Source organism: Lonchura striata, chromosome 6 (assembly GCF_046129695.1).
Source record: "Lonchura striata isolate bLonStr1 chromosome 6, bLonStr1.mat, whole genome shotgun sequence".
Taxonomy (NCBI): Eukaryota; Metazoa; Chordata; class Aves; order Passeriformes; family Estrildidae; genus Lonchura; species Lonchura striata.
The window spans coordinates 60,646,438-60,671,964 of record NC_134608.1 but is presented as its reverse complement, the minus strand read 5'-3'; the positions used below and the strand labels follow the sequence as shown (position 1 = coordinate 60,671,964).

The 25,527-nt window shown below is 54.1% G+C and overlaps 1 protein-coding gene across 13 annotated transcripts; it reads right to left on the bottom strand.

The window, feature by feature from the left end:
- PAX6 (paired box 6) lies at window positions 1-24,756 on the bottom strand. 13 transcript variants are annotated; one of them, XM_031505081.2, is made up of 14 exons: window positions 18,236-18,505; window positions 17,989-18,131; window positions 14,346-14,422; window positions 13,951-14,005; window positions 11,127-11,257; window positions 10,189-10,230; window positions 9,880-10,095; window positions 9,148-9,313; window positions 4,769-4,927; window positions 3,911-3,993; window positions 3,508-3,658; window positions 3,270-3,385; window positions 1,123-1,273; window positions 1-256 (listed from the first exon to the last, which is right to left on the bottom strand). In XM_031505081.2, the coding sequence occupies exons 4-14, from the start codon at window positions 13,958-13,960 to the stop codon at window positions 171-173; spliced, it is 1,311 nt and encodes a 436-aa protein (XP_031360941.1). In that variant the 5' UTR covers window positions 13,961-14,005; window positions 14,346-14,422; window positions 17,989-18,131; window positions 18,236-18,505; the 3' UTR covers window positions 1-170. The 13 variants fall into 13 exon arrangements, with proteins under 13 accessions (XP_031360941.1, XP_021392406.1, XP_021392410.1 ...); XM_021536731.3 differs by lacking the exon at window positions 10,189-10,230 and having other exon boundaries at window positions 18,236-18,502; XM_021536735.3 differs by lacking the exon at window positions 10,189-10,230 and having other exon boundaries at window positions 3,270-3,367; window positions 18,236-18,501.
- Window positions 24,757-25,527: the final 771 nt, after the last annotated feature.

Sequence of the window (25,527 nt, the reverse complement as noted above, 5' to 3'; positions counted from 1 at the left end):
TGATATAATGCCTTCAGTGTACAAAGGTCCATGTGAAAGTCTTTTCCATGTGTTACAGCATAGGGCACAGTTGCAGTACAGAAGTACTCTGAGAGCCATTCTTCCTTTATAAAATACTGCTGAACATCCAACTGTTGTCCATATAGTCATTTACGGAATTAACACATGTTTTACTGTAATCTTGGCCAGTATTGAGACATATCAGGTTCGCTGCCAGGAACTTGAACGGGGACTGACACTCCAGGGGAAATGAGACCTGAAAATTGAGAGGGGAAAATGGATATTTTAGTTTTTTCTATACATAGCACAATTTTTGCTTTACAGTTTCACAGATTTGATCTTGTACTCCAGTAAACATCAAATCTCACCGTCTACCAGCCTGTGGAAGCAGGGGTTGGGGACGTATATATTTTAAAAATTATGCGCATCTCACTGATTGCTGTTATAAATAAACTTTCATGCTTTGAGATAAATGCCAGAGTCTGGGCTCATTTGTATCAGTTGAGAATTCAGCCCAAAATACACTGAACAGTTCTATTCTTCTGAAAAGTGCCTGGATTGCTCCTGTTTCTGCTGACACTTGCCCTTTTTTGCCCTGATTTGCCTTTTTTATGCACGGGCTAATATTTCTACAGGTTCCCTGCCTCTTTGATAACTTCAAACCTTTGGCAATAAATAACATCTGACACAGACACAGTAAAAATGTGCCCAGTACTGCAAACAGTTTCACATACACTTAACCTCAGCACTGTGGATATCTCTGCTGAAATTTAATGCTGAAATAAATGCTGATTTAGAATTTAATTGTACAGGGAAGATTTTGGGGGATGGGGGGCTCACTAAAAGAGCTTGCCTCTGTCCTGCTACTTCCACACCACCTCTGTTAATCAGCTTTCTTTCCATCTAGTTCTCCAAGAAGCAGCTTAAAAATCAGAATTTTTTCTAGTTTGCAAGGTTATACATTTTCATCTTCTGCCTGGTATGGCAGCAACTAATCCCAACAGAGAGGCCTCCCCCAGTGATGAGGAGAGACTTGTCACAGGGAATACAAGTGAAAAGCCTGATGGCTGGAGCAGGGAAGGCAGGCTGGCAGGAAGGCTGGGGGAGCAGGGGGTCACTCACCTGTGGAAGTGGTGCCAGAGGTGCCCATGGGCTGGCTGTTCATGTGTGTCTGCATGTGAGGAGGGGTGTATGTATCATAGCTCCGTCCATTCACCGATGGACTGGTGGGCAGCATGCAAGAGTAGGAGGAGGTCTGGCTGGGTACCGGGGGCTGTGGGGGCAAAGCACAAAGTGGTAAGTGGCCCTGCAGGTAAAGACAGCATCACACTCTTGGGCACGGATGTGCCAGCCCTCAGACAGCAAAAAATGAGCTTCAAGTTTCAAATTCAGGCACCCCAGTGTAAAGACTTGTTTAGGAGCCCAATCAAGCAGGCCCTTCATGGAGGCTTTTGAGCTAAAAAGCAACGTGGACGGTGACTGGCGCTTTTTCAGACGTGCTTGGTGAGCAGATCCCTACATCCAGATGCTGATGGAGGTGTTACGTCCCTAAGCCTGAGCGCTGCCCTTGTTTATACCCATGTAAAATAAAGATGTCTCCTACCATTTGCAGCCAGAGACAGGGCCAGCATCTTACCTCGCACTTAGTGCTGTAACTACAATGTAATTAACATTTTAGTTGTAGTTGTAACTACGATGTAACCAATATTTTAGAGGCTGATCCTGTGTCTGCCAGCATGGGGCACATACACACAGACCAGGGTTGGAGGGACCAAGGCTTTGAAGGGGAATCCCCAAACCCCATCACGCACACGTGTCTTGATCCCCATCAGAGCCGCAGCCACCCCAAACCTGTGCTAGTAACATCCCAGAGCAGACATCTCCATTTACCTCAACTGCAACCCCTAAAACCCAATTTGCCAGGGGGAACAGCAGCTGGGGGCAGGGGCTGGGGGATGGCACAGTGCCAGAGAGGGACCAAGCAGGGGCTCCTCCTGCTGCAGGCTGCTGGGTGAGTGGGGACCAGCACAGCCTTTGCCCGCAGAGGCAGCGAGGGAGCAGGAAGCAGGATGAGTAATTCCCACCCTGCACGCACGAGACCCGACACGTCTGCACACAGTTCCTGTCTGCACATCCCTGCCACACGCCTTCTCCAGCAGCACTGACAGCCCAGCTTGCTCTGGGAGAGCACCCAACGCTCCGTGCACCCGCACAGAGATGCCAGTGGCTCCCCCTCTGAGCCCACTTGCCTGCCTTGCCACGGTGACCATGTAGGCAGCATTTTCCAGCGAGGCTGTGCCCCTGCCCAGGTGCCCAGTAGTGAATCAGGGGCCTCCTGCTTTCCCAAGGGTCCCCTCCTGTATCAGCCTTTTGATCTTTTGTCATCTGCTCCCAGCCCGCTGCCGGGGACGGCACCGCCGGCCTCCAACGTCACGAAGCAGCGACCCAGCCAACACCGTTCCTTTCCACAGACTTGCAAGACTCTAACTTTATTTGGTTAATTTTGGTTCAGCAATTAGTAACATCGTAATTGCCGCAGTGAAGGAGTCAGGCTCTCTAATCTGCTCGCCTGTCTCTAGCAGTGGTCAATGCTGTGTGCCTCAGACAAAGCTGTAAAACTCCCGTAATTGGCCAGCACCTTCCTAGGCCAGCCCCACCATTAAAAAAGGAGGAATTTTGCATCTGAAAGGTCTATAGAAACAGACCCCAAAGGAATAGATTTCTTCCTAACCCAGCTGGTGATCAGCTAATGCTTTCAGGCATGAGGATTGACAGCTCTTGCAATTCTGGCTTAGCTGGCATAACCACTGATGCTAATCACATCCTTCCCTCTCTCAGGTGTTCCTAATGTGCCACTGCCACGTTACCTACATCCAGAAGGTCGGATCCCTCCAGCAGCTTATTCAGGCAGCAATTTCCACAATATGGCATCAGCAAGTTCCAGAGGTTAACCACTTTTTTTTTTTTTTTTCCAAACAGCATTTTTTTATCCCAGATTTGTTGCCTTGCAAATCTGAGGACTTTTCCCTTTAAAAACTGAGAAAAGTGCTTGTTGAGCACCGCATCTTCAGTGCCCTTTCCCTTCTGATTCTCCCAAACAGGGCATCTTTAATGCCAAGGAAGCCCTTGGGTGCTGCTTTCCCTGCAGCACACTTTGGGTCTGCAATCCTTCATCGTTCAGAGGAGCGGTCCCCACCCACACTCCCACACAGCCCAGGGGCTACCAAGTCCCCAGGGAATGTCGTGCCCCGGCGTGGCACTGGACTTACTTGCATAGGCAGGTTGTTGGCCATGGTGAAGCTGGGCATGGGCGGCAGCGCGCTGTACGTGTTCGTGAGCGCCGTGTCCGTCCTGCCCAACATGGAACCTGATGTGAAAGAGGAAACTATAATAGAATAGACAGATAGACGAACACATTAGTTTAACCACAATTACAACTGGCAGCACAGCCTCAGAGTCTCATTTGGCCCGGAGGATGGATGGACGTGAGCGAGTTGGTGGCATTACCGGGGGTGGTTGGTTGTGGGATCGGCTGGTAAACGCTTGTGCTGAAACTACTACTGATGGGAATGTGGCTGGGAGTGTTGCTGGCTTGTCTTCGCTGGTTCCTCAGCTTCTCTTCCCTTCTCCATTTGGCCCTTCTGTTGGAAAACCACACCTGAAAATACAGAATTTGAGAGAGGTGAGTGACCTGACAAGGACTAGAGGCATGGGGCCTCCCCCACGTAGCTCAAGAGCAAAGCAGTGGGTGAAAGCAAAGCCAGCTGCTGCTATTTTCCTGAAAGAGGGACATGGGCAAATACCTGATCATAAATATGGGTTGCACCATGCTTTGAGAAGCCAGGAGTAACAAAATCAGAGTAGTAATAGTAAAAATAATAATAGCTATAATTGCAGAGCAAATCAGTACCTGTATCCTTGCTTCAGGCAGGTCTATTTTAGCAGCTAGTCTCTCTCTTGCAAACACATCAGGATAGTGGGTCCTCTCAAATTCTGCAGAAGGAAATATTTTTGCATTAGCTGCAGAGCTGATGTGGCTGACTGTGAAACCACAGCTGCTCCTGTGCTGCCTGTGCTCTAAATGCTCCTAAGAAGCATCACTGTAAGGGCAAAGCTGAGCTTTCTGCCTGTGTGTTAGCAAGGAGGACGCCTTGCCTGCTGGGGAGCACTGCCACAGGGATGGGCAGGCTTGGGTGCAATGCTGCATCCCTCAAGAAGCAGTGAGGGCTTCTGCCTCCACTGAGGGGGTCCCCAAGGCAGCTCTGACCCTGTCACCACGAAGCAAAATGGCACGTCGCTAAATAACAGCGCAAAAGGAGGGCAAAGCTCCGCGGCGGGTCAGAGGCGAGGTGCGCCCAGGCTGGCCAGGGAAAAGGGCAGCTGCTCCCAGCCCCGGGCACTGGGGATGGGGAGTGAGCATGGGGGTAGGCATGGAGGACTCTGCCAGCCCCCTGCCTGCCCTCGCCTCCCCAGCAATGCAGCACAATGGATGGGAGGAGAGTTATCTCCCCAAGAGAAGCCTGGGGTGCAGCATGGGTGTCACCTGTGCCCTGAACACTTCGCCTTTGGAAACCGTTTTAACAGCTTTTCAGGGCACACCAATGAATATTTGTAGCTTTGTGAATAAAAGAGCACAGAGAGAGCCACAGAGTTTAAATATATACATATATATAAGGCACAGGAATGCCGTGCTTACATTCAGCTGGTAATGTAGTCGGGGCACATTTTGTTTTCTCTCCTGCTTCAGCCGTAGGAAAATGTCACTCACCTTTCTCAAGGGCTTCGATTTGCTCTTGGGTAAAGGATGTCCTATTTCTCTGCAGCTTCCTTTTCAGCTGGAGCCTCATTTGGGCCTCGTCCGAGTCCTCTCCATTAGAGCTGATGGAGTTAGTGTTTTCCCCTCCTCCCTCCTGTTGCGGACAGCCATCTGTGGAGCCGAGAGAGTCAGAAAGTGAAATGCAGGTACCCTTGTTTGAAGATCCCTATCAGAGAAATAATGCAACTGGAAACGAGCTCAGCCATGTTTGCTGACACCCTCCCTTAAAAATGTCTCGGGTATCAAAGCAGCACGGCGCTAATGGCACAGGTAACACGGAAACATTTCAGTTTCCAGCCTTACGTAAACATCGGAGATGAGGAATTATGATCACCTGGTCTTAATTTCATTTTGTTTTCCCTCTGGAATAAAACCTGCATAAAAATACTTTCCCCTGAAAGTGATTCTTTCCATGAATCCCTGCTGGAGTGCCATGGCAGTCTCCTCCGTCTGCTGCATTTATTTACCTATTGCTATATTTAAAATAGTGATGTTCAGTATTTCAGATTATCTATAATCAGTAATTCCTATCTAATCAATTAGATGTTGATAGGTTTGCAGAAAATGCTATTAAGAAACCAAACCAAGCTTGTAATCTTTTTTAAAAAATATTTATCCAGTTTTTATTTGAATTCTGCACAGTCAATTTCATTTTAAAGGTTGTGAATTTAGAAGTGCCTGCATTGTTCTGCAGTTTTATTCAACTATTGTATGAGTGTGCATTGCCTTGACACCTATTACTGAGCACAGCTGTAATTATATCATCACCAAGAACAGGCTATAATTGCTGAAAATGGAATTTTATATTTAGATAAAAGGACTGTCCATTCTTTGTAATGTGTTGCACCAGAGAAAAGTAAGATTTCTTTTAAAATTTTAACATGTAATTTTAAAAGAAATAGTAGCGAGTTCACTAACTAGCTAAATACGCTGTTCTGCAGCTGAGCGTTTGGCATATCATTTAAGTGGTACATTTTTAATTAGGGCATTTCCACCACTTTTAATGTAATTTCTGTCATTAAACAGGGAAAGTTTCATTGTGCTCGGCGCCCGGGCGGAGGCGGCAGCGGCCCGGGGCCGGCTGCTCTTGGGGGGCTCCGCGGGCACCCCCGGCCGCCGGGGCCGGAGGGACGGAGGCTGCCGGCGAGGCAGAGAAGTCGTTGTCCTAAATGAGCTCTCCCTCTCCCTTTCAAAGCATATTTTTCGAAGCGTTTTGATGTCGCATAAAGAGGGAGCCGGGGTGAGGGACGCATGGGCTACTTATGCTAATTCCCTTGAAAAGTTACGCCAAAAATAAATAGCGACACTCCCGCGACATCCTTTAAATATTGTGGGAAATCAACTTTAAAGTAATATCATTTATAATCGGCGAACAATGGCCCCGGTCTTCAAAGCTCGGGGGGAATTGTGACAGGATCTGGTGGGACCCTTTCAACCACTTTGAAATGTTTTAAAACCCGAACTTTCTCCTCCATTTAAACACAGGGATTCAGCGGCCGTGGTCACCATATGGGCGGCCGCAGCCCCATTGAGGCGGCCGGCGGCGGGTGAATAGCGGGGGGGCGGGGGGAGCCGCCTTTCAGGGCACACAAAGCCCCGGGCCCGGGACGGCCGCCGCGGCGGGGCAGCGCCCTGCCAAGCGCGGGTGGCAGCGCCGGGGGCCGCGCCCGCCCGCGGAGGGGCCGCGCTCACCTCCGCCACCGCCCTCATCCATCACTGTCCGCTCGGGCCGCGCCCGCAGCGCCCGGGGGGCGCCCGGGGGATGGCCGCGGCCCCCCCGGCCCGGAGCGCTCCGCAGAGCGCCCCGAACCTGCCGGGGAGCGGAGCGAGCCCACCGGGGCGCCCCCGCTCCCGAGTTTTCAGGCAGTACTTCTTTGCCACCCCGTCTCGGTGAGCTCCACGTCTCCCCAAAATCTTTCAGCTAACTTAAAGTTTCACCTAAACTCGCTTATGGTCATTTCCAACCCTATCCCGGACAATTAAGATATCTTCTTTTTAGGCACACACCCCCTTTTTTTTTTTTTTTTTTCCCTTTGGGTTTTGGTTGTTTGGTTTTTTTTTAAAGCCCCTAAAAGAAGCGATCTCAATAGGACTGTTCCACCTTCCAGACCTAATCCGTAAGAAAGCAAGTGAATGTCCGTCCCTATTATCCTATAGCCAGACCATCTGACGCTGGGTATAGGATTTGTTTCCTGGAAGAAAAAAAAAAAAAAAAAAAAAAAGACGCTGGGAAATAAAATCATTCCTTAGTTTCTTAGTGTCTTAATCAGTGAGGCGGAAAACAAGCAAAAAAAGATAGCAAACCAATTGCAGCACCTCTCAGCTATAGAGCCGGGATCAAAACATTGTAGCATCTGTTGAAAGAGAAAGTGTCTAAATCCTATAGAAGGCTTTAGTCTTATAAGAGAGGGAGGGGAGAAAAAAAGATAAGAAACAGTGTCTCGGTGATCCCTAAAACCACTAAATCACTAGAGAATTTCTCCCGGATAGAGATGTCTCTTTTTGTTCTGTCAGCCCTCATGTATCCATTATTTTATTCACTGCTGCATGGCGTTTATCAGATTGAGACCATATTTGTACCCCTCTGAGACCTAACCTCGCCTTATGCTTTTTGAGTAATGGACTCTTAAAATCCAGTAACATACCCCTGCAAGGGAAAAACATTAGAGGGAGCATGAATATTCCAGAGGAAATCCATTTTATTAATTTTAATTTTGCCATGCGGATGTTTTAAGTGCCTGCCTGCCTCCCCCTCGCCTCTGCTGCCCACGCACACCCGCGGCCCGAGCCAGCCCTGCCCGCTCCGCACCGCTTCGTTTCGGGATTTCGGACGGGGCTCCCGAGGCCCTCCGGCCGCTGCGCGGGGCCCGCGTTCCCCTGCGGGAACTGCGCTCGTCCCCGCGCCACGGGAAGGGGTCACCGCTGCCCCCAAAGAGCCGCCGGCCCCCGGCCCCGCCTCGGGCGCGGGCGGCTCCGCCGGGCCCAGGTGCGCCCGCACCGCACCCGCGCAAGGGCTGGGCCTCCGAGCACCGCCCTGCGGCAGGGAGCCCGAAACTTCCCCATGCAACCCCTTTCCTAAAACAAACAAATACATCAAAACCCCAAAAGCGCTGCCCGGCGGAGGGTGCGCTGCCCCGCGCAGCAGCGCTCCGCGCCTCGCCTCTCGGGGCGGGCAGCGAGCGAAGGCGCCGGGGCCGCCCGGAGAGCCCGGCCGGGCCGGGCGCCGCAGGTAAGGGCCAGGCGAGGGCGGCTGGCGGCAGGAGCCGCCCCGGCTCCTGGGGTGGACATCGGGCAAAACAAAACGCCAAAGGAAAACCCCGCAACCGGACAACAAAAAAAACACCCAAGTGGGGGTGGGGGGAAGCGAGGGCTCCGCTCTATCTTTCTAGTGTCCTTCGTAGACTGTTTTCTTCTCTTAAAACTGACATGTCTAATTGGCAAGCGGTGCCATATCGTGTCCAGAGGTCTCCTGTGGAACATTTCTACAGCTGTCTCCTTCAACTAGACGCTTATTCATGTCGCCTTAATGAGAAACAAAACGATCTCTAATGAGCAATTACATAGCGACAGAATTGTTCCCATAACAAATTCTTGCGTGTGACAGAAACATCCTTTGTACCAGATATTCCGCACACTGTTACCGATTTTTTTTTCCTTGCGGGGTGAAAACAAAAAGCAGGTTGTTGTATATAGACACCTCTTCTAAAGGAATGACCAGAGCCAGGGAGAGCCGAGCCTGAACAGAGCCCGCATTCAAAAAGAAGCCATTAACCATCTTAAGTATGTAACGTAACATCCCATTATCCTTCATATTATCCCCTTGTCATTCCTACAACAAATACCTATTAATCTTCAGGATAAACAGTTTCCTATATTTACAAAGTTGTTTCGGGTCCATTGAGGAGGAATTATAATCAGCCCTACGGAGATAGTTACCGATCGCCCCGGCTTTGGGGAGAGACCCCGGCGCGGGAAGGCGGCCCGGGCAGGGAGCGGGAGCCCTAATTACCGGGCGATGGGCGAGGCTCAGGCTCAGCCCCGGATCCCGTCCGGCCGCCAGCACCGAGGCTCGGCGGACGCGGCTTTGGCAGGGGACGCTGCTGGGCTCCCGTGCCCACCGCCGGGCCGGGGCAGGGCGCTCGCACCGTGCCGCCGGCCCCGCACCCACCTGCCCGCAGCCGCCCAGGGAGGCGGCGGACGAACGCCCGCCACCCTCCGCCCGGGGAAGGGGCAAGGTGGACCCGCGTCGGGGCTACCTCCGCCGGACGAGGCCGAACCGAGCCGAACCGGTCCGCCCCGGGCTGGGGAGCGGCGACCGCGCTGTCCCTTACCTTGTGTGGGCTGCCCGGGTACCGAGGTGCCGGGATACCAGCCGGGTCGGGTGCCCCAGGTCCCCGTCTGCCCGTTCAGCATCCTTAGCTTGTCGTACATCCCGTCGGCACCCATCTGTTGCTTTTCGCTAGCCAGGTTGCGTAGGACTCTGTTTATCGACGACACCTGGAAGGCAAAGGACAGGAAAGGCAATGGTAGTGCGGTAGCGCGCTCCCCGCCAGGCACCCGCGCAACCCCCGCGTCCCCCTGCGCAGCGGGCGGCTCGACCTGGGCGCGAGTCAAGGCTTCCCCGAGCGCCGGCTGCGCGCTGCGGCCGCCCCGCACCGCCAGCCGCCCCGGCTCGCTCACTGCTGCTGGTGGTGGTGCAAACAAACAAACAAACAAACCACGGGGGAGGGAAAAAAAAAAAAAAAAAAAAAAAAAAAAAGCAAAGGGGAAAAAAAAAGCCCCAAACCCAACCCTGCAAAACCAGAGTGATGGCTCCGACTGATGCTTGCAGTCCTGAGGCGCCAGGCGCAGGGGTGACCCGCATATTGGTTTTTATTTTTTTTTTCCCCCTCCTTAAAGGCATTTGTCAGATTCTGTATGAAAAAATGCGTCTGACCCTGCCACATGCAAATGATGTGAACCTGCTATCCTCTCTTCTGATACCAAAACAAAGGAAGCAGAGGCTCGCTACGGCTACCCAGCATTGTACACGGCACACAGGAAGGTTTTTTCCATGAACTTACACTGGGTATATTATCGTTGGTACAGACCCCCTCTGATAGTAATCTGTCTCGAATCTCCCACGCAAAGATGGAGGGGCACTCTCGTTTATACTGCGCTATTTTGCTTACAACTTCTGGAGTCGCTACTCTCGGTTTACTACCTCCGATTGCCCTGGGTCTGATGGAGCCAGTTTCGTAATACCTGCCCAAAATTTTACTCACACATCCATTCGACACCTGGATAGGGAAGCGGACAGAAAATCACATTATTAATAATTTCAAGACAAAAATAAAATTGTTTAAGTATGCATTAAACAATGACAAGCTTACGTTTTGATTGTCCAGCACTTGGACTTTTGCATCTGCATGGGTCTATAACACAAAAATATACCTTAAATGGTATGAGAACTTACTTAGAGAGTCTTTTTTTTTTTTTTTTTTAAATTACATTCGTGGCCCTACCCTCTACAAAAGTGATACTTTAAAAACATTTGGAAGAAAAAAAAAATCATCTGGTCAAAACGTAATTCTCTTAGTATCAAGGTTAAAATGCGCCTTAAATGCGAACAATAGGTAAACCGGACTAGTCTCCATCCTTCTCACTGCTCTTAGCCAAAGGACTTGAGGGGGAAGGGGTGAGTGAAGGGTTTTCACGACCTACATTAACAAAATACCCTGAACTGCGCCAGATTGCGTGAATGTCCGTAAGGACAGATTCCGATATAAAACAGCGTGGCTTTGAGGGGGGGTTCTTTTTTCTCTCTCTCACTTTTTTTTTCTTTTCTTTTCTTTTTTTTTTTTTTTTTAGGTACTGTTTTGTTTTATTTGTAAGAAAAAAAAGTAAAAATTAAAAAAAAATAAACAGTAAGCCACGCCAAATGCATACAGATATCACAAAATCATAAGTAAATACGGGGGGTAGGGAGGGAAGGAGAGGAAACTGAAATTATGCCGAGCCGTATAATTCAGTTTATTACAGCAAACTAACTGTAACGACAGCGCGGGTTATCACCGGATGGAAATAAGGGAGAACGAAAAGTAGAAATTTAAATATTTGCAAAGGCATATATATGTATATATACGCATCGAAAGGTCTATTTGCAGCAACAATCGAGCAGATGGATCGTTTTATTAGGCTGGAAGGCGGGTGGTGGTGGTGGGTGGGTGTGGGGGGGTCGCATTAGCGCCCGGGCGCCCGGCGGTGACACAGCGGCGCTGGAGCGGAGCGGACGGAGCGGTGGGAGGACGGGGGGCGCCGCCGCCTTCACCTGCAGGATCCGGGAGATGTCGCAGGGCCGGGCGCCGCTGTGAGCGAGTTCCACGATCTTCTGCCGCGTGGAGTCGGGCAGCGGCCTCCCGTTGACGAACACCCCGCCGAGCTGGTTCACGCCGCTGTGACCTGCGGGAAGCACAGCGCCCACCATAGCACCCTCCGCTCCCGCCCGAGCCGCGCAAACCCCGCCGAGCGCCCCAGCGCCCCGCTCCCCTCCGCCCCGCTCCGCCCGGCCAGGCCGACCGCTCCGGCCGGGAACGGCCCCGGCCGCGCCGCCATCCTCGCCCTCTGCTCCCCGGGAGCCATCGCCGCTCCCAAAATGCGTCCACGGCGCACTCCCCGTCTGAGAAACCCGCGGCAGCCACAAACCCCGAAACCCAACCCCAAAGCCCAGAATATTCCTGGCTGGTTCGCCTTGGGTTGCTCCTTTGCGTCGCCTTTTTTCTTTCTTTTTTTTTTTTTTTTTTTTCTCCTCCCCGCCGAAAAAAAAAATTAAAGCCCAAAGCCCAAGCCCAAGCGAGCCTGCCTGCATCCGCCCAGCCGCAGCTCGCTTCGCCAAAAGCAAAGCGAGAGGCTGCCTCGCCAGTGCCCAACCTGAAGCTCCAGGCTTTGAAGGTCTCCCTGGAGAAGCTCTGCTCTACGCGCTCTCCGCTCTCCTCTCTTTGGAGCCTCCTGATAAATTGACTCCAAGAGCCCAGGCTTCTTAGCAATAAATAAGCTCCAAATATAGAAGAGGGGGAAAATATGATGAGCCTCTCTGACATTTGTCTTTAAAATAAAACTAGCTGCACGTCAAGTTTGAGCTTAATTTCTGGAAATAGGCGGAAGTCGCCCCGGATCATGCATGGAAGGCTAATTGAAAAGATCAGTTGGAGCACTTGTGGCAGGCGTGTCACTTTATGACAGTACTCTGCTTTTGAAAATTGCATCGTCACGACAAATAGTAGCATGATAAAACGACCCTTTCTGTCCGCATTTGGATATCACTCAGACTAGATTGAACTCTACTCGCTCTCCCTCCGAGGGAGGCTGCGGTTTGCGGTAGCCGGGGGCTCTGCGCGGACACACCGAGGGGGCGCGCTCCCCGCGCAATGGATTCGAAGTGACATCGGGGCTGGGGAATTTGCCGCCCCGGCCCAGCAGCGCGGCCGGAGCTGCGACCTGCGCTCCCCACGGCGGGGAGGGAGAGGAGCCCCGCGTCCCTCCCCGCCTGTGCCCCGGGGAGCGGCGGGCTGCGCCCCGGCGGGCGGGCGGCCCGGGGCGGCGGTGCGGGCCCGGGGGCGCAGTCCCGCGGCTGCTTCTTTCCCTCCCCCCCGCTCCTCTGCCCCTCGTCCCCGTGAATGCGTGCGGGGAGACCCTCGCCGACATAAAAAAATGGCAGTGGGGAAAGCAAAAATCAAAGTTTCACTTAAAAGGTTAAGCCTTAATCATTATATAATTTCCCTGGAGAGCGGTGTAGATCTCGCCCAGTGGCAATGATTATGCGCCTTGTATTCTATTGCTAGTCATCTAATAGGAAAACATATGGTGTCAATTTGGATGCTCTGCACCATATACACCCAGGAGTTATTAACACAAAGCCTGAAGAGCCCGCCGCGACCTTTAAACAAAATAAAGGCTTCACCCGAATGATATCTTTTCTGCGTTTTGCAGTGGCGATCCCAAACGGCCGAGTGAAGGCATCCCCCATTACCATAAGCCCTCGGCACGCCACGGCCAAGGGCAGCCGCCGCCGTCCTTGCGAGGCGCAGGTAAAACCCTCCCCCGGCTGCCGAAGCTCAGTTTTGCTCGGGATAAATGAAAAAACATCGCACGCACACGCACGCAGCGGCCCCGGAAGATAAAAGGAGGACAAAACCCCCACAAAGTAACACCAAAACAAACCAAATTAAAAAAATTAAAAAAAAAAAAGAAGAAAAAAAAGAAGAAAAAAGCGCTTCACGAAAGGGATAGCTAAGAAATCCCTAAACCCTCCGCTTTTCCGGCTGCTCCTCACACGGGGGGGGACAACTTATGAATGGGTTTAAGGGTGGGATGATAAAGGGGTCCCGAAGCCGCGCGTCCCCTGTCAGGTTCCAGCGGAGCGCTGGGGTGGGGGCCGGCCGCTCCGCGCAAGGGCCGCGCAGCTCGACCTGCGCTCCTCGCCGCCGCTACGCGCGCAGAATGAGCGGGCCCGAGGCGTGTGAGGCTCACCCCGCGGAGGATCCGCGTCCCGAGGGGGAGGAGGCCTCCTCCAGACCGGCTGGGCCCTCACGGCCAGTCCCTCCGAGCTCCGTGCAGCCCCTTTCTCCGGGGCGCAAGGAGAGGCCAGCACACCCGATTCGGTCCCCGTGCTCTCCCGCCCTGTGCCAGCGCTGTCCCCTCTGAGAAGGGCACAGGCCTATCCACGAGGTCTTAAACAACACCAGCAACCCCAACAACAACACAAAAAGCCTCCCCCTCCCCCGAAAAATTAATAATCCACAGAGGCATCAGAATCGGGAAGCAAATAAACCCAAAAGGCGGCGAGGAACTGCGCCTAACGCGGAGCGGCTTTTTCCTGCCCAGCTCCCACGGCAGAGAAGGTAGGGACCCAGCCAGGTCCTGGCCACGCAGCGGGCCTGGCCCAGCGGCCCGAGAGCCGTGACAGCGCTGCCGGGCCCGTCCCCGCCGCCCTCGGAGGTACCCGCGCCCCGACGGGGCGGGCGGGCGCCGGCGGCCGCGCAGGGCCCCGCTCCCGGCGGAGCCGCCTCCCTCCCCGGCCCGGCCTGAGCCCTCCGCCCCGCTCCGCCGCCCGCTCCTGCGCGCCCGCGGCCGCGAAGGGGCGCGGAGTCACTTACTGTTCTGCATGTTGGGCTGATAGAGCAGTATCCCACGGGGGTCGCCTATAGCAGTCTATCAGTGACAAAATAGGCGTTAATCAGGGGAGGCAATGCACACGGTTAAGCTGCAGAGAGGCTAGTATCTCACCGGCTAACTTTGTTCTCCTTAGGCATCTTCCCCCGATTCGTTTAAGGATTTGGGGGCTTTAATACCTCAAGGCAAAAAAATGTTCATATGTATCCCTAACTCGCAGGGGAAAAAAATTAAGAAAAGCAGCCCGCCAAGTGGTTTCTCGTTTTAATTGCATGCAGGTGGCGTATTGCCTCGTCGTTAGTGCTCTTCGCTGAGGTGGTGTATTAAGTGGAGCGACAACAATCACAAAGAGAGTCCGAAGTCATGTTTTTAAACTTGCCTGAAAGCGGGGTGGACTGTCCTCTCATACAATTTAGGGACTCGCACATCTGCGTGTCACTAGTTAAAGTCTTCCCTCTAGGACAAAGCAGAAGAAGTACATTAAAAGGTGTGCAGCGACGCCGGGAAGGTGTGCGGGGCGGCGGGACGCGGCCCGGGGGTGCGGAGCGGAGCGGGCGGCGCTGCGCGGGGGCTGCGCGGGCACCGGCGGCGGGGGGGCACGGCGGGGGGAACCTTCCGCCGGCTGCCCTGCGTGCTGGGAGCGGGGCTCCATTTTTACCTCCGGGTATTTCCTCGAGGTTTGGGGTTGGGGTTTTTGTGGGTTTTTTTGGGTTTTTTTTGTTTTGTTTTGTTTTTTTTTTTTTTTTTTGTGAGTGTGTGTGCATGGTTTTATTTCCCTCTCCCCTTTTCCGCGCGGCTCTAGCAACTTTTTCTCCCCCAAACTCCCCGTCTTGTGATTAACTTCTTTTTTGGTCTTTAGATCTTCCCCTTTTTCACTGTACTGTGACACACGCTGTCTACCTCGCCTCACTGCTTTAAAAAGTAAGAACAGGAGGGGGTGAGAACTGTTAAACAAAGCCTACAGAAAGCGAACAATGGCCTCCATTCTGCTCCTCTACCCAAACCCCGAGTGCAGAAACGCAGGCTCCTTAACCGGCCGCGCAGCTTCCCAACTCAACGGACCAACAACCCTCCAACTTACAAAGAGCAGAGAAACAAGCCCCTTCTCCCTTCATTAGTGCCTGCCTTGACCCAGCGCCTGGACAGTCCCCAGCGCCTTCCCCCCCACCCCCCCCGCTCGCTGGCTCGCTCCCTCCCTCCCTCCTTCCTTCCACTACTCCCTCTCTCCTCCTCTCGCCACCTTCCTTCCCTCCCTCCTTTCCTCTCTCTCCCCCCCCCCCCCCCCCCCGCCCCCGCCAACCCCCGGCCCACTTATTTATTTATTTATGCGTCCCCATGTATTTATTTGAAATCGTCGCGGGTGAAAATGGAAAAGTAATTTCTCGTTATAAATATCTGGCGGTAATTGTGTTACTGGTGCGAGTTGTTAGGGGTTGTAAAAAGATACAACAGCTCAGTGGGGTGCTCAATTGGGGAGGGACAATTACAATAAAGAGCCCATTCAAGGGGGTTGCTAAAAAAAAAGGAGGTAAAATAATGAAATAGTCGCAGCCTTCATTTTCTCTCCCTTTTTTTTCGCCTAAAAATACTCATTCTCTTTCTTTTGCGCCTGTAATGAATATTAATTTTACTCTTCCTGCATATGATGGAGAAATCAAAGAGGCACGTTTCCCCATTCAGGACTAGCCATGGTATAATTTATTAAGTAGCTTTTAGTAATCTTAAATCCATAAAAATAAACATCAAACAAGTACTTTCTCGCAGCGTGAAGACTTTAACTGGTAAATATTTACTGCTCTTTGGAGAGCTACCTGATTAGCAGCAGAGCAAGCTACACTGTACTTCAATGGAGACGTGGTGATATCTCCTTCAGCTGAACTGAACGTGAAGTCATCCCTTTAATACACCGAACACGTCTGCATAGACACACACCGAACGGGAAACCCACCGCTCCAGACACAATTTCCTCCCATATTTCATGCACAAATCATAAACGCGGGGCCTACGAGGCGAAAGAAGCCATCCGAAAAGGCACCAGCAAACTTCCAACCCTCAGCTCTGCCCGCACGGACCTCAGAAATGACACCGAGTGGGTTTAAAAGAAAAGAAGCGGGGTGAGGAGGGGGGAGGGGGAGAAAGGGGGGGAAAAAAAAAAATAAAAAGCCGCGAAACAAAACAAACCCAAACACAGCCGAAAGCGGTTTACAATAGAGGGCGAGGGTAACCAAGGTCTTCAGCAAGGTAAGAGGAGGCGTGGGGCAAGGAGCTGCGTGTCTGCCCAGCAGCTCGCCGCCGCCTCCGGCCCGGCAGCCCCGGCCGGGCCCGCACCGCGAGCGGGAATTCGCCTCCTCCTGCCGTGCCCCGCGGGACCCCCGCACCCCCGGGCCATCCCGCGGGACCGGCCGCCTCCCTCCGAGAGCTGGGATGCAATTTGCCGTGTCCTAATAGGCCAGGCCTAATCCTCAACTCGGGTTTTAATCTCGAAATCGTCATATAATCTCAAGGCAGAGAGTATTTTCCCCCCTCTCCCGGTGAAACCGTATCTAGGCGTTAAGGGCAAAGTTTCGCCTTCCCGGGGCAAACGCGAAAAAGATAAAAACTAATCGGTTTGCGATGAGTTGCTGGTGAAGGTCCGCAGCTATAAACATGTATTGTCAAGGGCCACTTTTATTATTTTATGCCCCTAAAATGGAGAAGATGCACTCACTTTTCTTCTCTAGTAGGTTGTTGTCGTTTTCCAAAACAACCTCTACCAGGTACATTAAATCATTCGAGAAAGTTTGTTTTTAAACTTTCCAGAAATTATTCTTTGCTCCGCATGCCCATGAAACCCCTTCGTGCAAAGCATTACAAGGTTAAATTCAAACCCAGATTTTTTTTTTCTTTGCAAATGCACTTGCGAGTAAAATGGAACCAAGTTTATTGTTGTACTTCGCTGGTGGAATTATTTTCTTTTTTTTCCTTGCTTGGCGAAGAGTTTATAACTTCTTAAATATTTAAAATTTTTAAAAAAGCTTTGCTGTAGTGAGGGATTGCAGAGGCGGATCAAAGGGGCTCTTGTAGAAATAAGAGATGCTAAGGGTTTTTTAATTAAAAAAAAAAAAAAAAAAAGCAGCATATCGATTTAAAAAGGGAGCAAAAAAAAATTCTCCAAAGCGGGAGAACGACGAGCCCCGGTGCCGAGCAGGGACGGGGCTCCCGGTGGGGCCGTGCTCGGTGCGGGCCGCTCCGCGCCCCCGGCGCTTCTCCCGCGCCGGAGCTGGGAAAGTTGCCGGCACTAGGGACAAGTTGGGAAGATCCCCGGGTGGCTGATTAAAGCTGACAGCCCTTCAGCTCCGCTCAGCTCCCCGCCTGTACCGCGCCTGGGAGCTGACTTGGCCTAGGATATGGGTTCTTTTTTTAATTTTTTTTTTCCCCCCTCCCCACGCAACTCTCCCGGCCGCTCTCCCTCTGTTTTTCTCTACCATCAGGAGTGAGCCTTCCCTAACCCAGACCGCAGAACACAAAGCAGAAGTCGGGGACGGGGCCGCCCCGGGGGCAGCGAGGCGCCGCTTCCCTCCCTCTCTCCTTCCCTCCCTCCCTCCCACGCGGCGTGGCGTGGGGCCGGAGCCCGGCGTGGGGCCGGAGCCCGGCGTGGGGCCGGAGCCCGGCGTGGGGCCGGAGCCCGGCCCGGCTCCCGCCGCCCCTACGAGCCGGGCACCGGCAGCACCGGCACCGCAGCCACCGGCGCTTGTGGTTTCCCCGGCCAGCAAACGCTGCGTGGGAATTACTGCTGCTGGTGTTGGCATTGGTTTCCGAGTCAGATGCTTTAGCTTTTCCAGAGGACACGGGCTTATGTGAAAGGCAGAAAGTTTGTGAGCTCCTGGGCTGGAAAGTTCCCTGGGAAGCTCTCCGGAATGCAAATGGCAATATGAGAGAGAGAGAGAGAGGGAGAGGGAGAGAGGAGGGGTGAGAGAGAGAGCCCTGCCTAAATATTAAAATGCGAGGAGGGAGAAGTTGGGAGAATAAATGAACAGACTCACCTTTATGAGGCATCCTGTCTTGTTGTCAAAGCTCCTGTCAATAGTTTAAGAGCGCACTGATTTGAAATGATGGCGCTTTAAAAAGAGTTGCCAGCAAAATAGTTTTTCTCCACTGAAGCTGCTGGTTGTGTGATCTTGAATTCCTGGGAAGGAGACAGAGATTGACAATAAAATGGGCTGTCAGTGACTGGAGAGCGAGAGATAAAAGAGTGTGTGAGTGAAGTGGGGAGAGAGAGGCAGAGCACACCTATGCTGATTGGTGATGGTTCAAGTGTATTAATGTGTGTGTGCCTTGGTCTCTGCCTCGCCTCCACTGCTCTTCACTGGCCCATTAGTGAAGCCTGACCTCTGTCATCATCTTCCAGCAAAACACTTCCTCCCTGCGCCCGGACCCGAGCGGGAAATGCGGCGGAGCCGGGGCCGGCCGTTCAAACCCACTAATCACTCCGCACCGTGCAAACGCCGCCCGCTCCCACCCGAATATCGCCGTATGCAAAGCGCCGCCAGCGCCTCCCCGCCGCCCATTGGCCGCCGCCGCCCGCCCCGGCCCAATTGGCCCAGGCGTTTGAATATGAATGCGCAGGGCCCGCCGCCGCCGCCCGAGCCCGCGCCGGCCCCGCCGCGCTCCGCTCCGCTCCGCTCCGCCGGGCCCGCCGCGCTCCGCCGGCCGCTCCGCTCCCAGCCGCGTCCTCAGGTCGGGCTGGCTGGGGGAGGGGGCCGCGGCGGTGATGGCGGAGGAGGAGGAGGAGGAGGAGGGAGGGGGGAGATCAATTTGCATTTAAACAGTTCGCTCCAGTCCGACAATGGGAGATAAGGGGGAAATAACATTCAAATGGTAAAGGCATAAATATCTGGGAGACAGGCGCTTCGGCAGCGGGGCTCCCCGAGGCCGCAGCGCTCCTTCCCTGCTCCCGGCGCTGGGAGAGGGAGGCTCTGCCCGGCCGGGAAAGAGCAGAGCAAATACACCATTTACTTTGTGTATTGAGGGCTCTTGTGAAAGGCCCTGAAGAGTCCTTTACCAAACACTCACCAACTTCTCCCACGTGCCATTTGTTGACTAAGGGCTGACGGGCTGATTTTTTTTTCTTTTCTTTTTTTTTTTTTTTTCTTAAAGACCCCACGGAGGAGTTGGAGAAGGGCAGAGCCGGGCGCTGGGCAGTGCTACCGCTTTGTGCCCGTCCGAAGAGGCTCCCCCCTCCTTCCCTCTCTTTTTGCAAGGGACCCCCTTCACTGGCTGCCAGAAAATCAAGGGGGAAAGTAAGTAAATGACTTTGCTGCTCTGACCACACACCACAAGTACATTTGTTGAATGCCGGACTATTAAGACACACCTCAGTAAACTCTAAAGCAACCCCTCAGCGCATGCATTTAAGGTTACACTGGGAGCACCAGTCCGAGCTCAGGGTGTCCCAATCGGTTATGGCGAGTGGTCCGGGGGGAGGGGAAAGGGGGGTCTGCATCGGGAAAAAACAATTAAAAAAAAAAAAAAAAAAAAAAAAGCTTGAGGAAAAGAAAGGGAAGAAGGAGAAGAGACAGGAAAAAGAAATTCCAAGAGCCACCGCGGAAAGTGGAGAGTATGAACGCGCAAAGCATAAAATGAAGTCGTAGCCGCATACACTTGACTTCTCTTGACATGTGAAAAGTGCTAAAAGTCAAAGCTCATCAATAAAGTATCTTGAAATTGAATAAGAGCCCTGACAACCATTGCATTCTTAAATAAAGTACAATGAGGAGACAAACGACTCTGCCAAGGAGTTTGCATGTGAGTGAAAGGGCGCCTCAATGGGAGCGGGATAATGGGCTGCTCGGCCGTCATGCACTGTCATCCCCTGTCCCGCCGAGAAGCTGCCACCGCTCCCTAATAGCACAAAATGGGCTCTTAAGAGACTGCTGCCTGTCCCTCCGCCGCTCCCTTCCCCCGAGCCGGGGTGCCGCGGTGAGCACCCCGCTCCGCGCCCGCTGGGGAGGCCCGGCCTGAGGCGGGCACCGTCCCCCGGCCCTTCCTCCAGCCCGGGAGCGGCCCGAGGAAAGCCTCTCCTCGGAGGATGCGGGGAAGGGAAGCGGCCGCGCTCCTGGCCCGGGATCCAGCCGGCCCCACCTGCAGCAGCGAGGGGCTCTGCCGCCCTGGCCAGGCCTAGGTCAGCCTGCGGGGCTTGTTTCCTTTCGAGTTTTGCCCCGAGCCACGCGTTTTTGTAGACACGGAGCCGAATATCGCGATGGACGCACGGCAGCGTTTGGGTGTGACGGGATCCCCCCTGAAGGTAAGGGCAGCCCGGCCGTGGGGCTCGGGGCACCCCAAGGGGGGCTCTGCCAACACCAGGGGCTCGGGCAGGCACCTCCCTCACCCGGCAACCCCCAACTCCTCTCCTCTTCTCCAAAACTTTCCAAAGCATCATCCGCCACCAAGTTAACCTGCCCCTGGCCAGACATCCTTCCAGAAGCGCCGAGGAGAACTTCCAGAGCGGCAAAAGAGAAGAGAAACAAAGTCCAAAATGAAGTACGAACCTGTGTCCCGTGTGCCCGCCCGCCAGGCAGGGTGGGTGAGTCCCGGCGAGCCGTCCCGCGGAGCAGCCGGTCCCCTCCTAGTTGCCGCCGGCCGAGGCCGAGCGTCCCGCCGCACGCATCCTGCGGGCGAGAGAAAGAGGCTGCGATTTGTAAACTCGCACCAATCGCGGAGGATCCGAAGGGATGTTAAAAGCTGGGATCTAGTCCTTTTTCTGGAGTGAAGTCAGTCGTGTCCGTGGCTTTTGATTTTTTTTATACTCCTCTGTCTGTTGTTGTTGTTGTTGTAGGGTTTTATTTTTCCCTGTTGCACTCCCCCTCTAGCAAATAAGAGATGGTTTTATACTCTTGTCCACAGGGCGTTAAAGGGGGAAAAGAGAAAAACCACTTTGTCCGAAATTGCAGGCAAATATAATTTTTACAAGCTCTCAATTAGCCATCCCTTGGATTAGCACCTTCTTACGCCTCCTCGCCAGAATAAAGCAGCCGTAATCTTGTTGCTATTTCCCCCTCGGGCGCCGCGGGCTTTGTGTTCCCTCCCCCCAAAAAAACTTTTAACGCCCCCACCCATCCGAAAAAAAAAAATAAAAGAAAGAAAAAAAAAAAAAGAAGAAAAGAAAAAATCCCTCCCTGTGCGGAGGGGAGGGCAGGGGTGAGGCGGTGACGTCAGGCGGGTGCGGGGGGGCGCCGCTGGCGCGGGAGCCCCGAGCCAAAGTTGGGAGGAAGAAAGAGCAGCGGGCCGGGCCGGGCCGGGCCGGGCCGGCAGCGGGGCCGCCCCGTCGCGTCCCGCGGGGCCGGGGCTGTCCCGGCGCCGAGCCCCGCGGCTCCGCGCCGCCATTTTACCTCCGCCCGCAGCGGAGGGGCCGTGCGGGACCGGGGCCGTGCGGGACCGGGGCCGTGCGGGACCGGGGCCGGGCGGGACCGGGGCCGTGCGGGACCGGGGCCGGGCGGGACCGGGGCCGGGCGGGACCGGGGCCGTGCGGGACCGGGGCGGTGCGGGACCGGGGCCGGGCGGGACCGGGGCCGGGCGGGACCGGGGCCGTGCGGGACCGGGGCCGGGCGGGACCGGCCCCGCCGCGCCCGCGGGAGCGCACGGCCCCGGCGGGGGCAGCGGGACCCGCCGGGACTGCCGTGCCTGGATACCTCCCAAGGAAACGCTGTGCTCTTGCTTTTTCCATCTAGCAGATTGCCACTCACTGCTCTCCCTCCCTGCCCGGCCGGCCTGGTTTTCCTTTTCCTTTTTTTTTTTTTCCCCCTTTTCCTTTCTTGTCTTCCTTTTCTTTATGTTTTTCCTTCTTATTATTTTTTTTCTTTTTTTTTTTTTTTGAAAGTGAATTTTCCACTTTTAAAATGACTCCGCTCGCCTTTGTAATTGGGGGAGAGAGGGGCAGAAGTGCTGTGAGGTTCTCGGCGTTCCCCTCGCCCCCAAAGCCCTGCCCTCCTGCAGGCTCAGACCGCCCCCCCTTTTCCCCTTTCCCTTTTCCGAGGAGAGGGTTGCGCCGTGGGACCCTGCGGCCGTGGGACCCCGCGGCCCCGGCCCTGGCTCTCGGCATGGATTTAGGCACTCTTTGAAGATTTCTACTTTAAAATCCACACGGGATTAATATAACTAGCATTTTTCTGCATCTGTTTTTGGGGGTTTTTTTCCTCCCTCCACTTTTTTTTTTTTCCTTAACTATTCCAAACAAAAAGAAAAAAAATGGGCGTAATATAAAAATGGTTTAAAAACCAAAGGTAAGTAACTATTATACGTGGCAAGACGCGCCTTTTTTTTTTTTCCTAATTAAAATCATTTTCACTTTTAAAATATGATCTCGTGCCTTGGTATTGATTTGTATCAAAGAGCAGCGTTTGCTTCCCTTTCGTATTTTGTTAGGTGTTGAAAGCAGAAAGTGCTGAGTTAGAAACTCCAGGATCGTCTCCTTGTATTAATATCTGGTCTGCAAACTACCTTTTTTAATACCCAGAAAAATGCTTAAAGTCCTCTTGTCCAGTTCGGTCTAAAACTGAAGAGATACACAAATCCTGACGTCTTAGACTACAATGCTTTTGCCTCCAGGACACTTAATGCCTATTTGTATATGTAGAGACAGTGTTTGAAACCTATAATGCGCAGGACACTGAGTTAAGTGGAGCTTTTCTAGTTTATAAACAATCCGCAAAAAGTTTGGAATCGATTTAACCTCTTTTATGTTGGCCTTTTGCACGAGGCACAGCTCCGCATGGCAAGCTAAAAAAAAGGCTTTCTGGACCTTGCCGAAGTCGCTCTGAAACTGGAAGACGCACACAAATCTTTCCGTACGAGAAAGCCTTGGATTATAAATATGGGAAAAGTGTCATGCAACCAGACCCGCTCGAAAAGCCTTCAGAAAAGAACGGGGGGGGTGAAAGCTTAGCGCATCCTGACGGGCTTTTTAAATGCTATTGATTGGGACAAGCTGTTCAAAACCCCAGTAACAGTTAATCTGCCTGTTAATCAAGCCACTAAGGAGCTCAATGCGAGTTTTATTAGCAACTGGAGAACACAGGCGGCAGAAAGGATCAAAAGCCTACACCCTTGATATTTGTAAAACCAGCCTTTCCCAAAAATATATTTTCAATTACACAGTAATTCGGAGCTTATCAGGGCTCGCTCGCAGCCCCACGCAGATGGTTCCGCAGGCGCTGCCAAAGCCACGAAAGCAAAGGAAGCAGAGTCGCGCTGGCCCCGCCGAGGTGCGGGGTTAAAAATAACGCGTTAAGGAGGTGTCCCCTTCTCGCCTCTCTCCCATCCCGGACCCTCCCGGCCTCCCGAAACAGCAGCAAAACCTCCACTTGGCAAACCACGAGGAAGGGATAGGGAAACTCCTCGTATTCACGTCAATTGCGTTATTAGGCTGAGGGGTCGAGGGCTCTTTTTTCTTTTAGCTGGCGTATTTGATTTATTGCGGCAAGTTTGCAAGGCATATTTCCCTCTGCCCGTCCTTTTGGTAGAACCTATCATTTAACTGCTAAAAAAAAAAAAAAAAAAAAAAAAAAGCTTAAATAGCGAGATTCGTAATTTGGAGAGCCTAAAAGTTGGATTTAAATTAATGACCAGAAGTATTATTATATCGGCTAAAATCAACATTTGATCTTGTCATTTTTTCAATGCAATCCGATTCCTTTATATGTCAGCGAGATATGCATATAAAAGACTATCTGGTCAGAGGTAATTATGTCACAGCTTTTTCTCGGCATGACAGCTGGATAAACACCATCTCCAATAAACATCTCTAATTAGGGAGGAGGATCTGAGATAGATGGTGTTTGATTTATTACTGAAGGAGAATGTCCATTTACCGGTATATTATAGTGAAGCATCACAGGGAGCGTTCCCGCTAACGCACCATAAGGAGAATTTGGAGACGCTCGAAGACAGGTAAGCGGTGTTTTAGGATTTACGCTGTTATTTTGTTTAGCGTTATTTCGGAGGAAGAACGGCCTTTCTAGGATACCTCTCTTTCCCACCGACGCCCTGATTTAGCAGAGGCACCAGGGTTGGGAAGGAAACCCTGAGTTTGGGCGCCGAGAGGTGGTCGCCTCTTGGCGACCGGACCTTTCCAACCCGAGCGGGACAACCGAGAGTCCTCGGCGAGCGGCGAGCCGCCGGCGTTTCGCGGCGCAGAGCGGCCGGGACGCGGCCCCCGACGGCAGCTCGGAGGGTCAGGGACCCAGCCGGGGCTCGCCTCCCGCAGCCCCGCCGCCGGCCCTCCTCCGCGGGGCCGTGCGGGCCGGAGCCCGAGCCGGGCGCCGTGCGGGGTCCTCCGAGGGGCGCGGTAACCCGCGGCTGACCCGCCACCCGAGACGGGTCACGGCGAGGGAGCGGGGCCCGGGTCACGGGGCGGGGGAAGGGGAGGGGGCCGCGCCGCCCGCGCGGGGGAAGTTTGGGAAAGGGCTCCACCGCCGGCCGGCCCCTCCGCCCCGGGGCGCCCCCTCCGACGGGCGGGCAGCGGCCGGAGCCGCTCCCCCCCACCCCCACCTGTTGTGCGGGGCTCCGGAGCGCTCCCGTCGCCTTCCCCCCGCGGCGTGGGGGTGCCGGGGTCGGGGTGCCCGGCCCCTCCCGTCGGGAGCGGCCCGCGGCCGGGGCGAGCGGAGTCGTTACCTGTCAGCCGGAGCGGAGGGTCCGGGCGCGGCGGCCCCGCGGCCGGGAGGAGGTACCTGGCGGCTCCGGTGGCCAATTTCCACGCGAGAACCTGCCACACAGTTTAAATGTCAATGACAGCAAAAGAGGGGTGCTGCCTTTGCACTAACTTTCCCTTAATACCCACGGCAGCGCCTCCCCCATTGGCTGGGCCGCCCCGGTGACGTCACGGCGGACAGTAGTTAGCTAATGAGACATTTCGGGCGACACGAGCGCGGACGGCGCGCCCCGACACCGCCCGCCCCGTCGGCGGGCACGGCCCGGCCCGGCCCGGCCCGGCCCCGCCCCGCCCGGGGCTCGGCCGCGGGACGGCATCCCGTGCACCGGGGCACCCTCGGGTCGCTGCCTCCTCCCGCTGCTCCCGGCAAACGCGGCGGCTGCGGCCCGACGGCTCGCCCCAGCCCAGCCCTGCCGGCAGCCGGGCCTATCCCCGCCTCTCTGAAAGCTCAGTTTTCGGCTGAGATTTGCCTTCTTCGCTTCTTTAACGCGCTCCGCATGAGGGACACTCTTGCACGGGGAAAAGGAGCCCCCAAAAGCTGACGCAGCCCCGTGGCTCCTCGGGAACGCTCTGGCCCCCAAGCCCTCGGCTCTCCTGCGGGAGCGGGGCGCTGCCAGAGGGAAGCGCCGCGGCGGCTCCGCGGGCGGTGCGGGCCCGGCCGGGCTCCCCGAGCGCGCCCTCTCCCATTAGAGCGGGAGGGAGAGGCCGTTATTTGCACACACTTGTCAGGGTAAATAATTCATCGGCCAAGAGGCCTCCCCCCGCCGCCGATAGTTTTATTGAACTGCACTTAAATGTTTCATGAACCTGCCGCCCGACTGGGGTGGGGCGGGGGCTGCGGGCTCCATTAGGAGGAGGCTGTGCCGGGGGGTGCGGG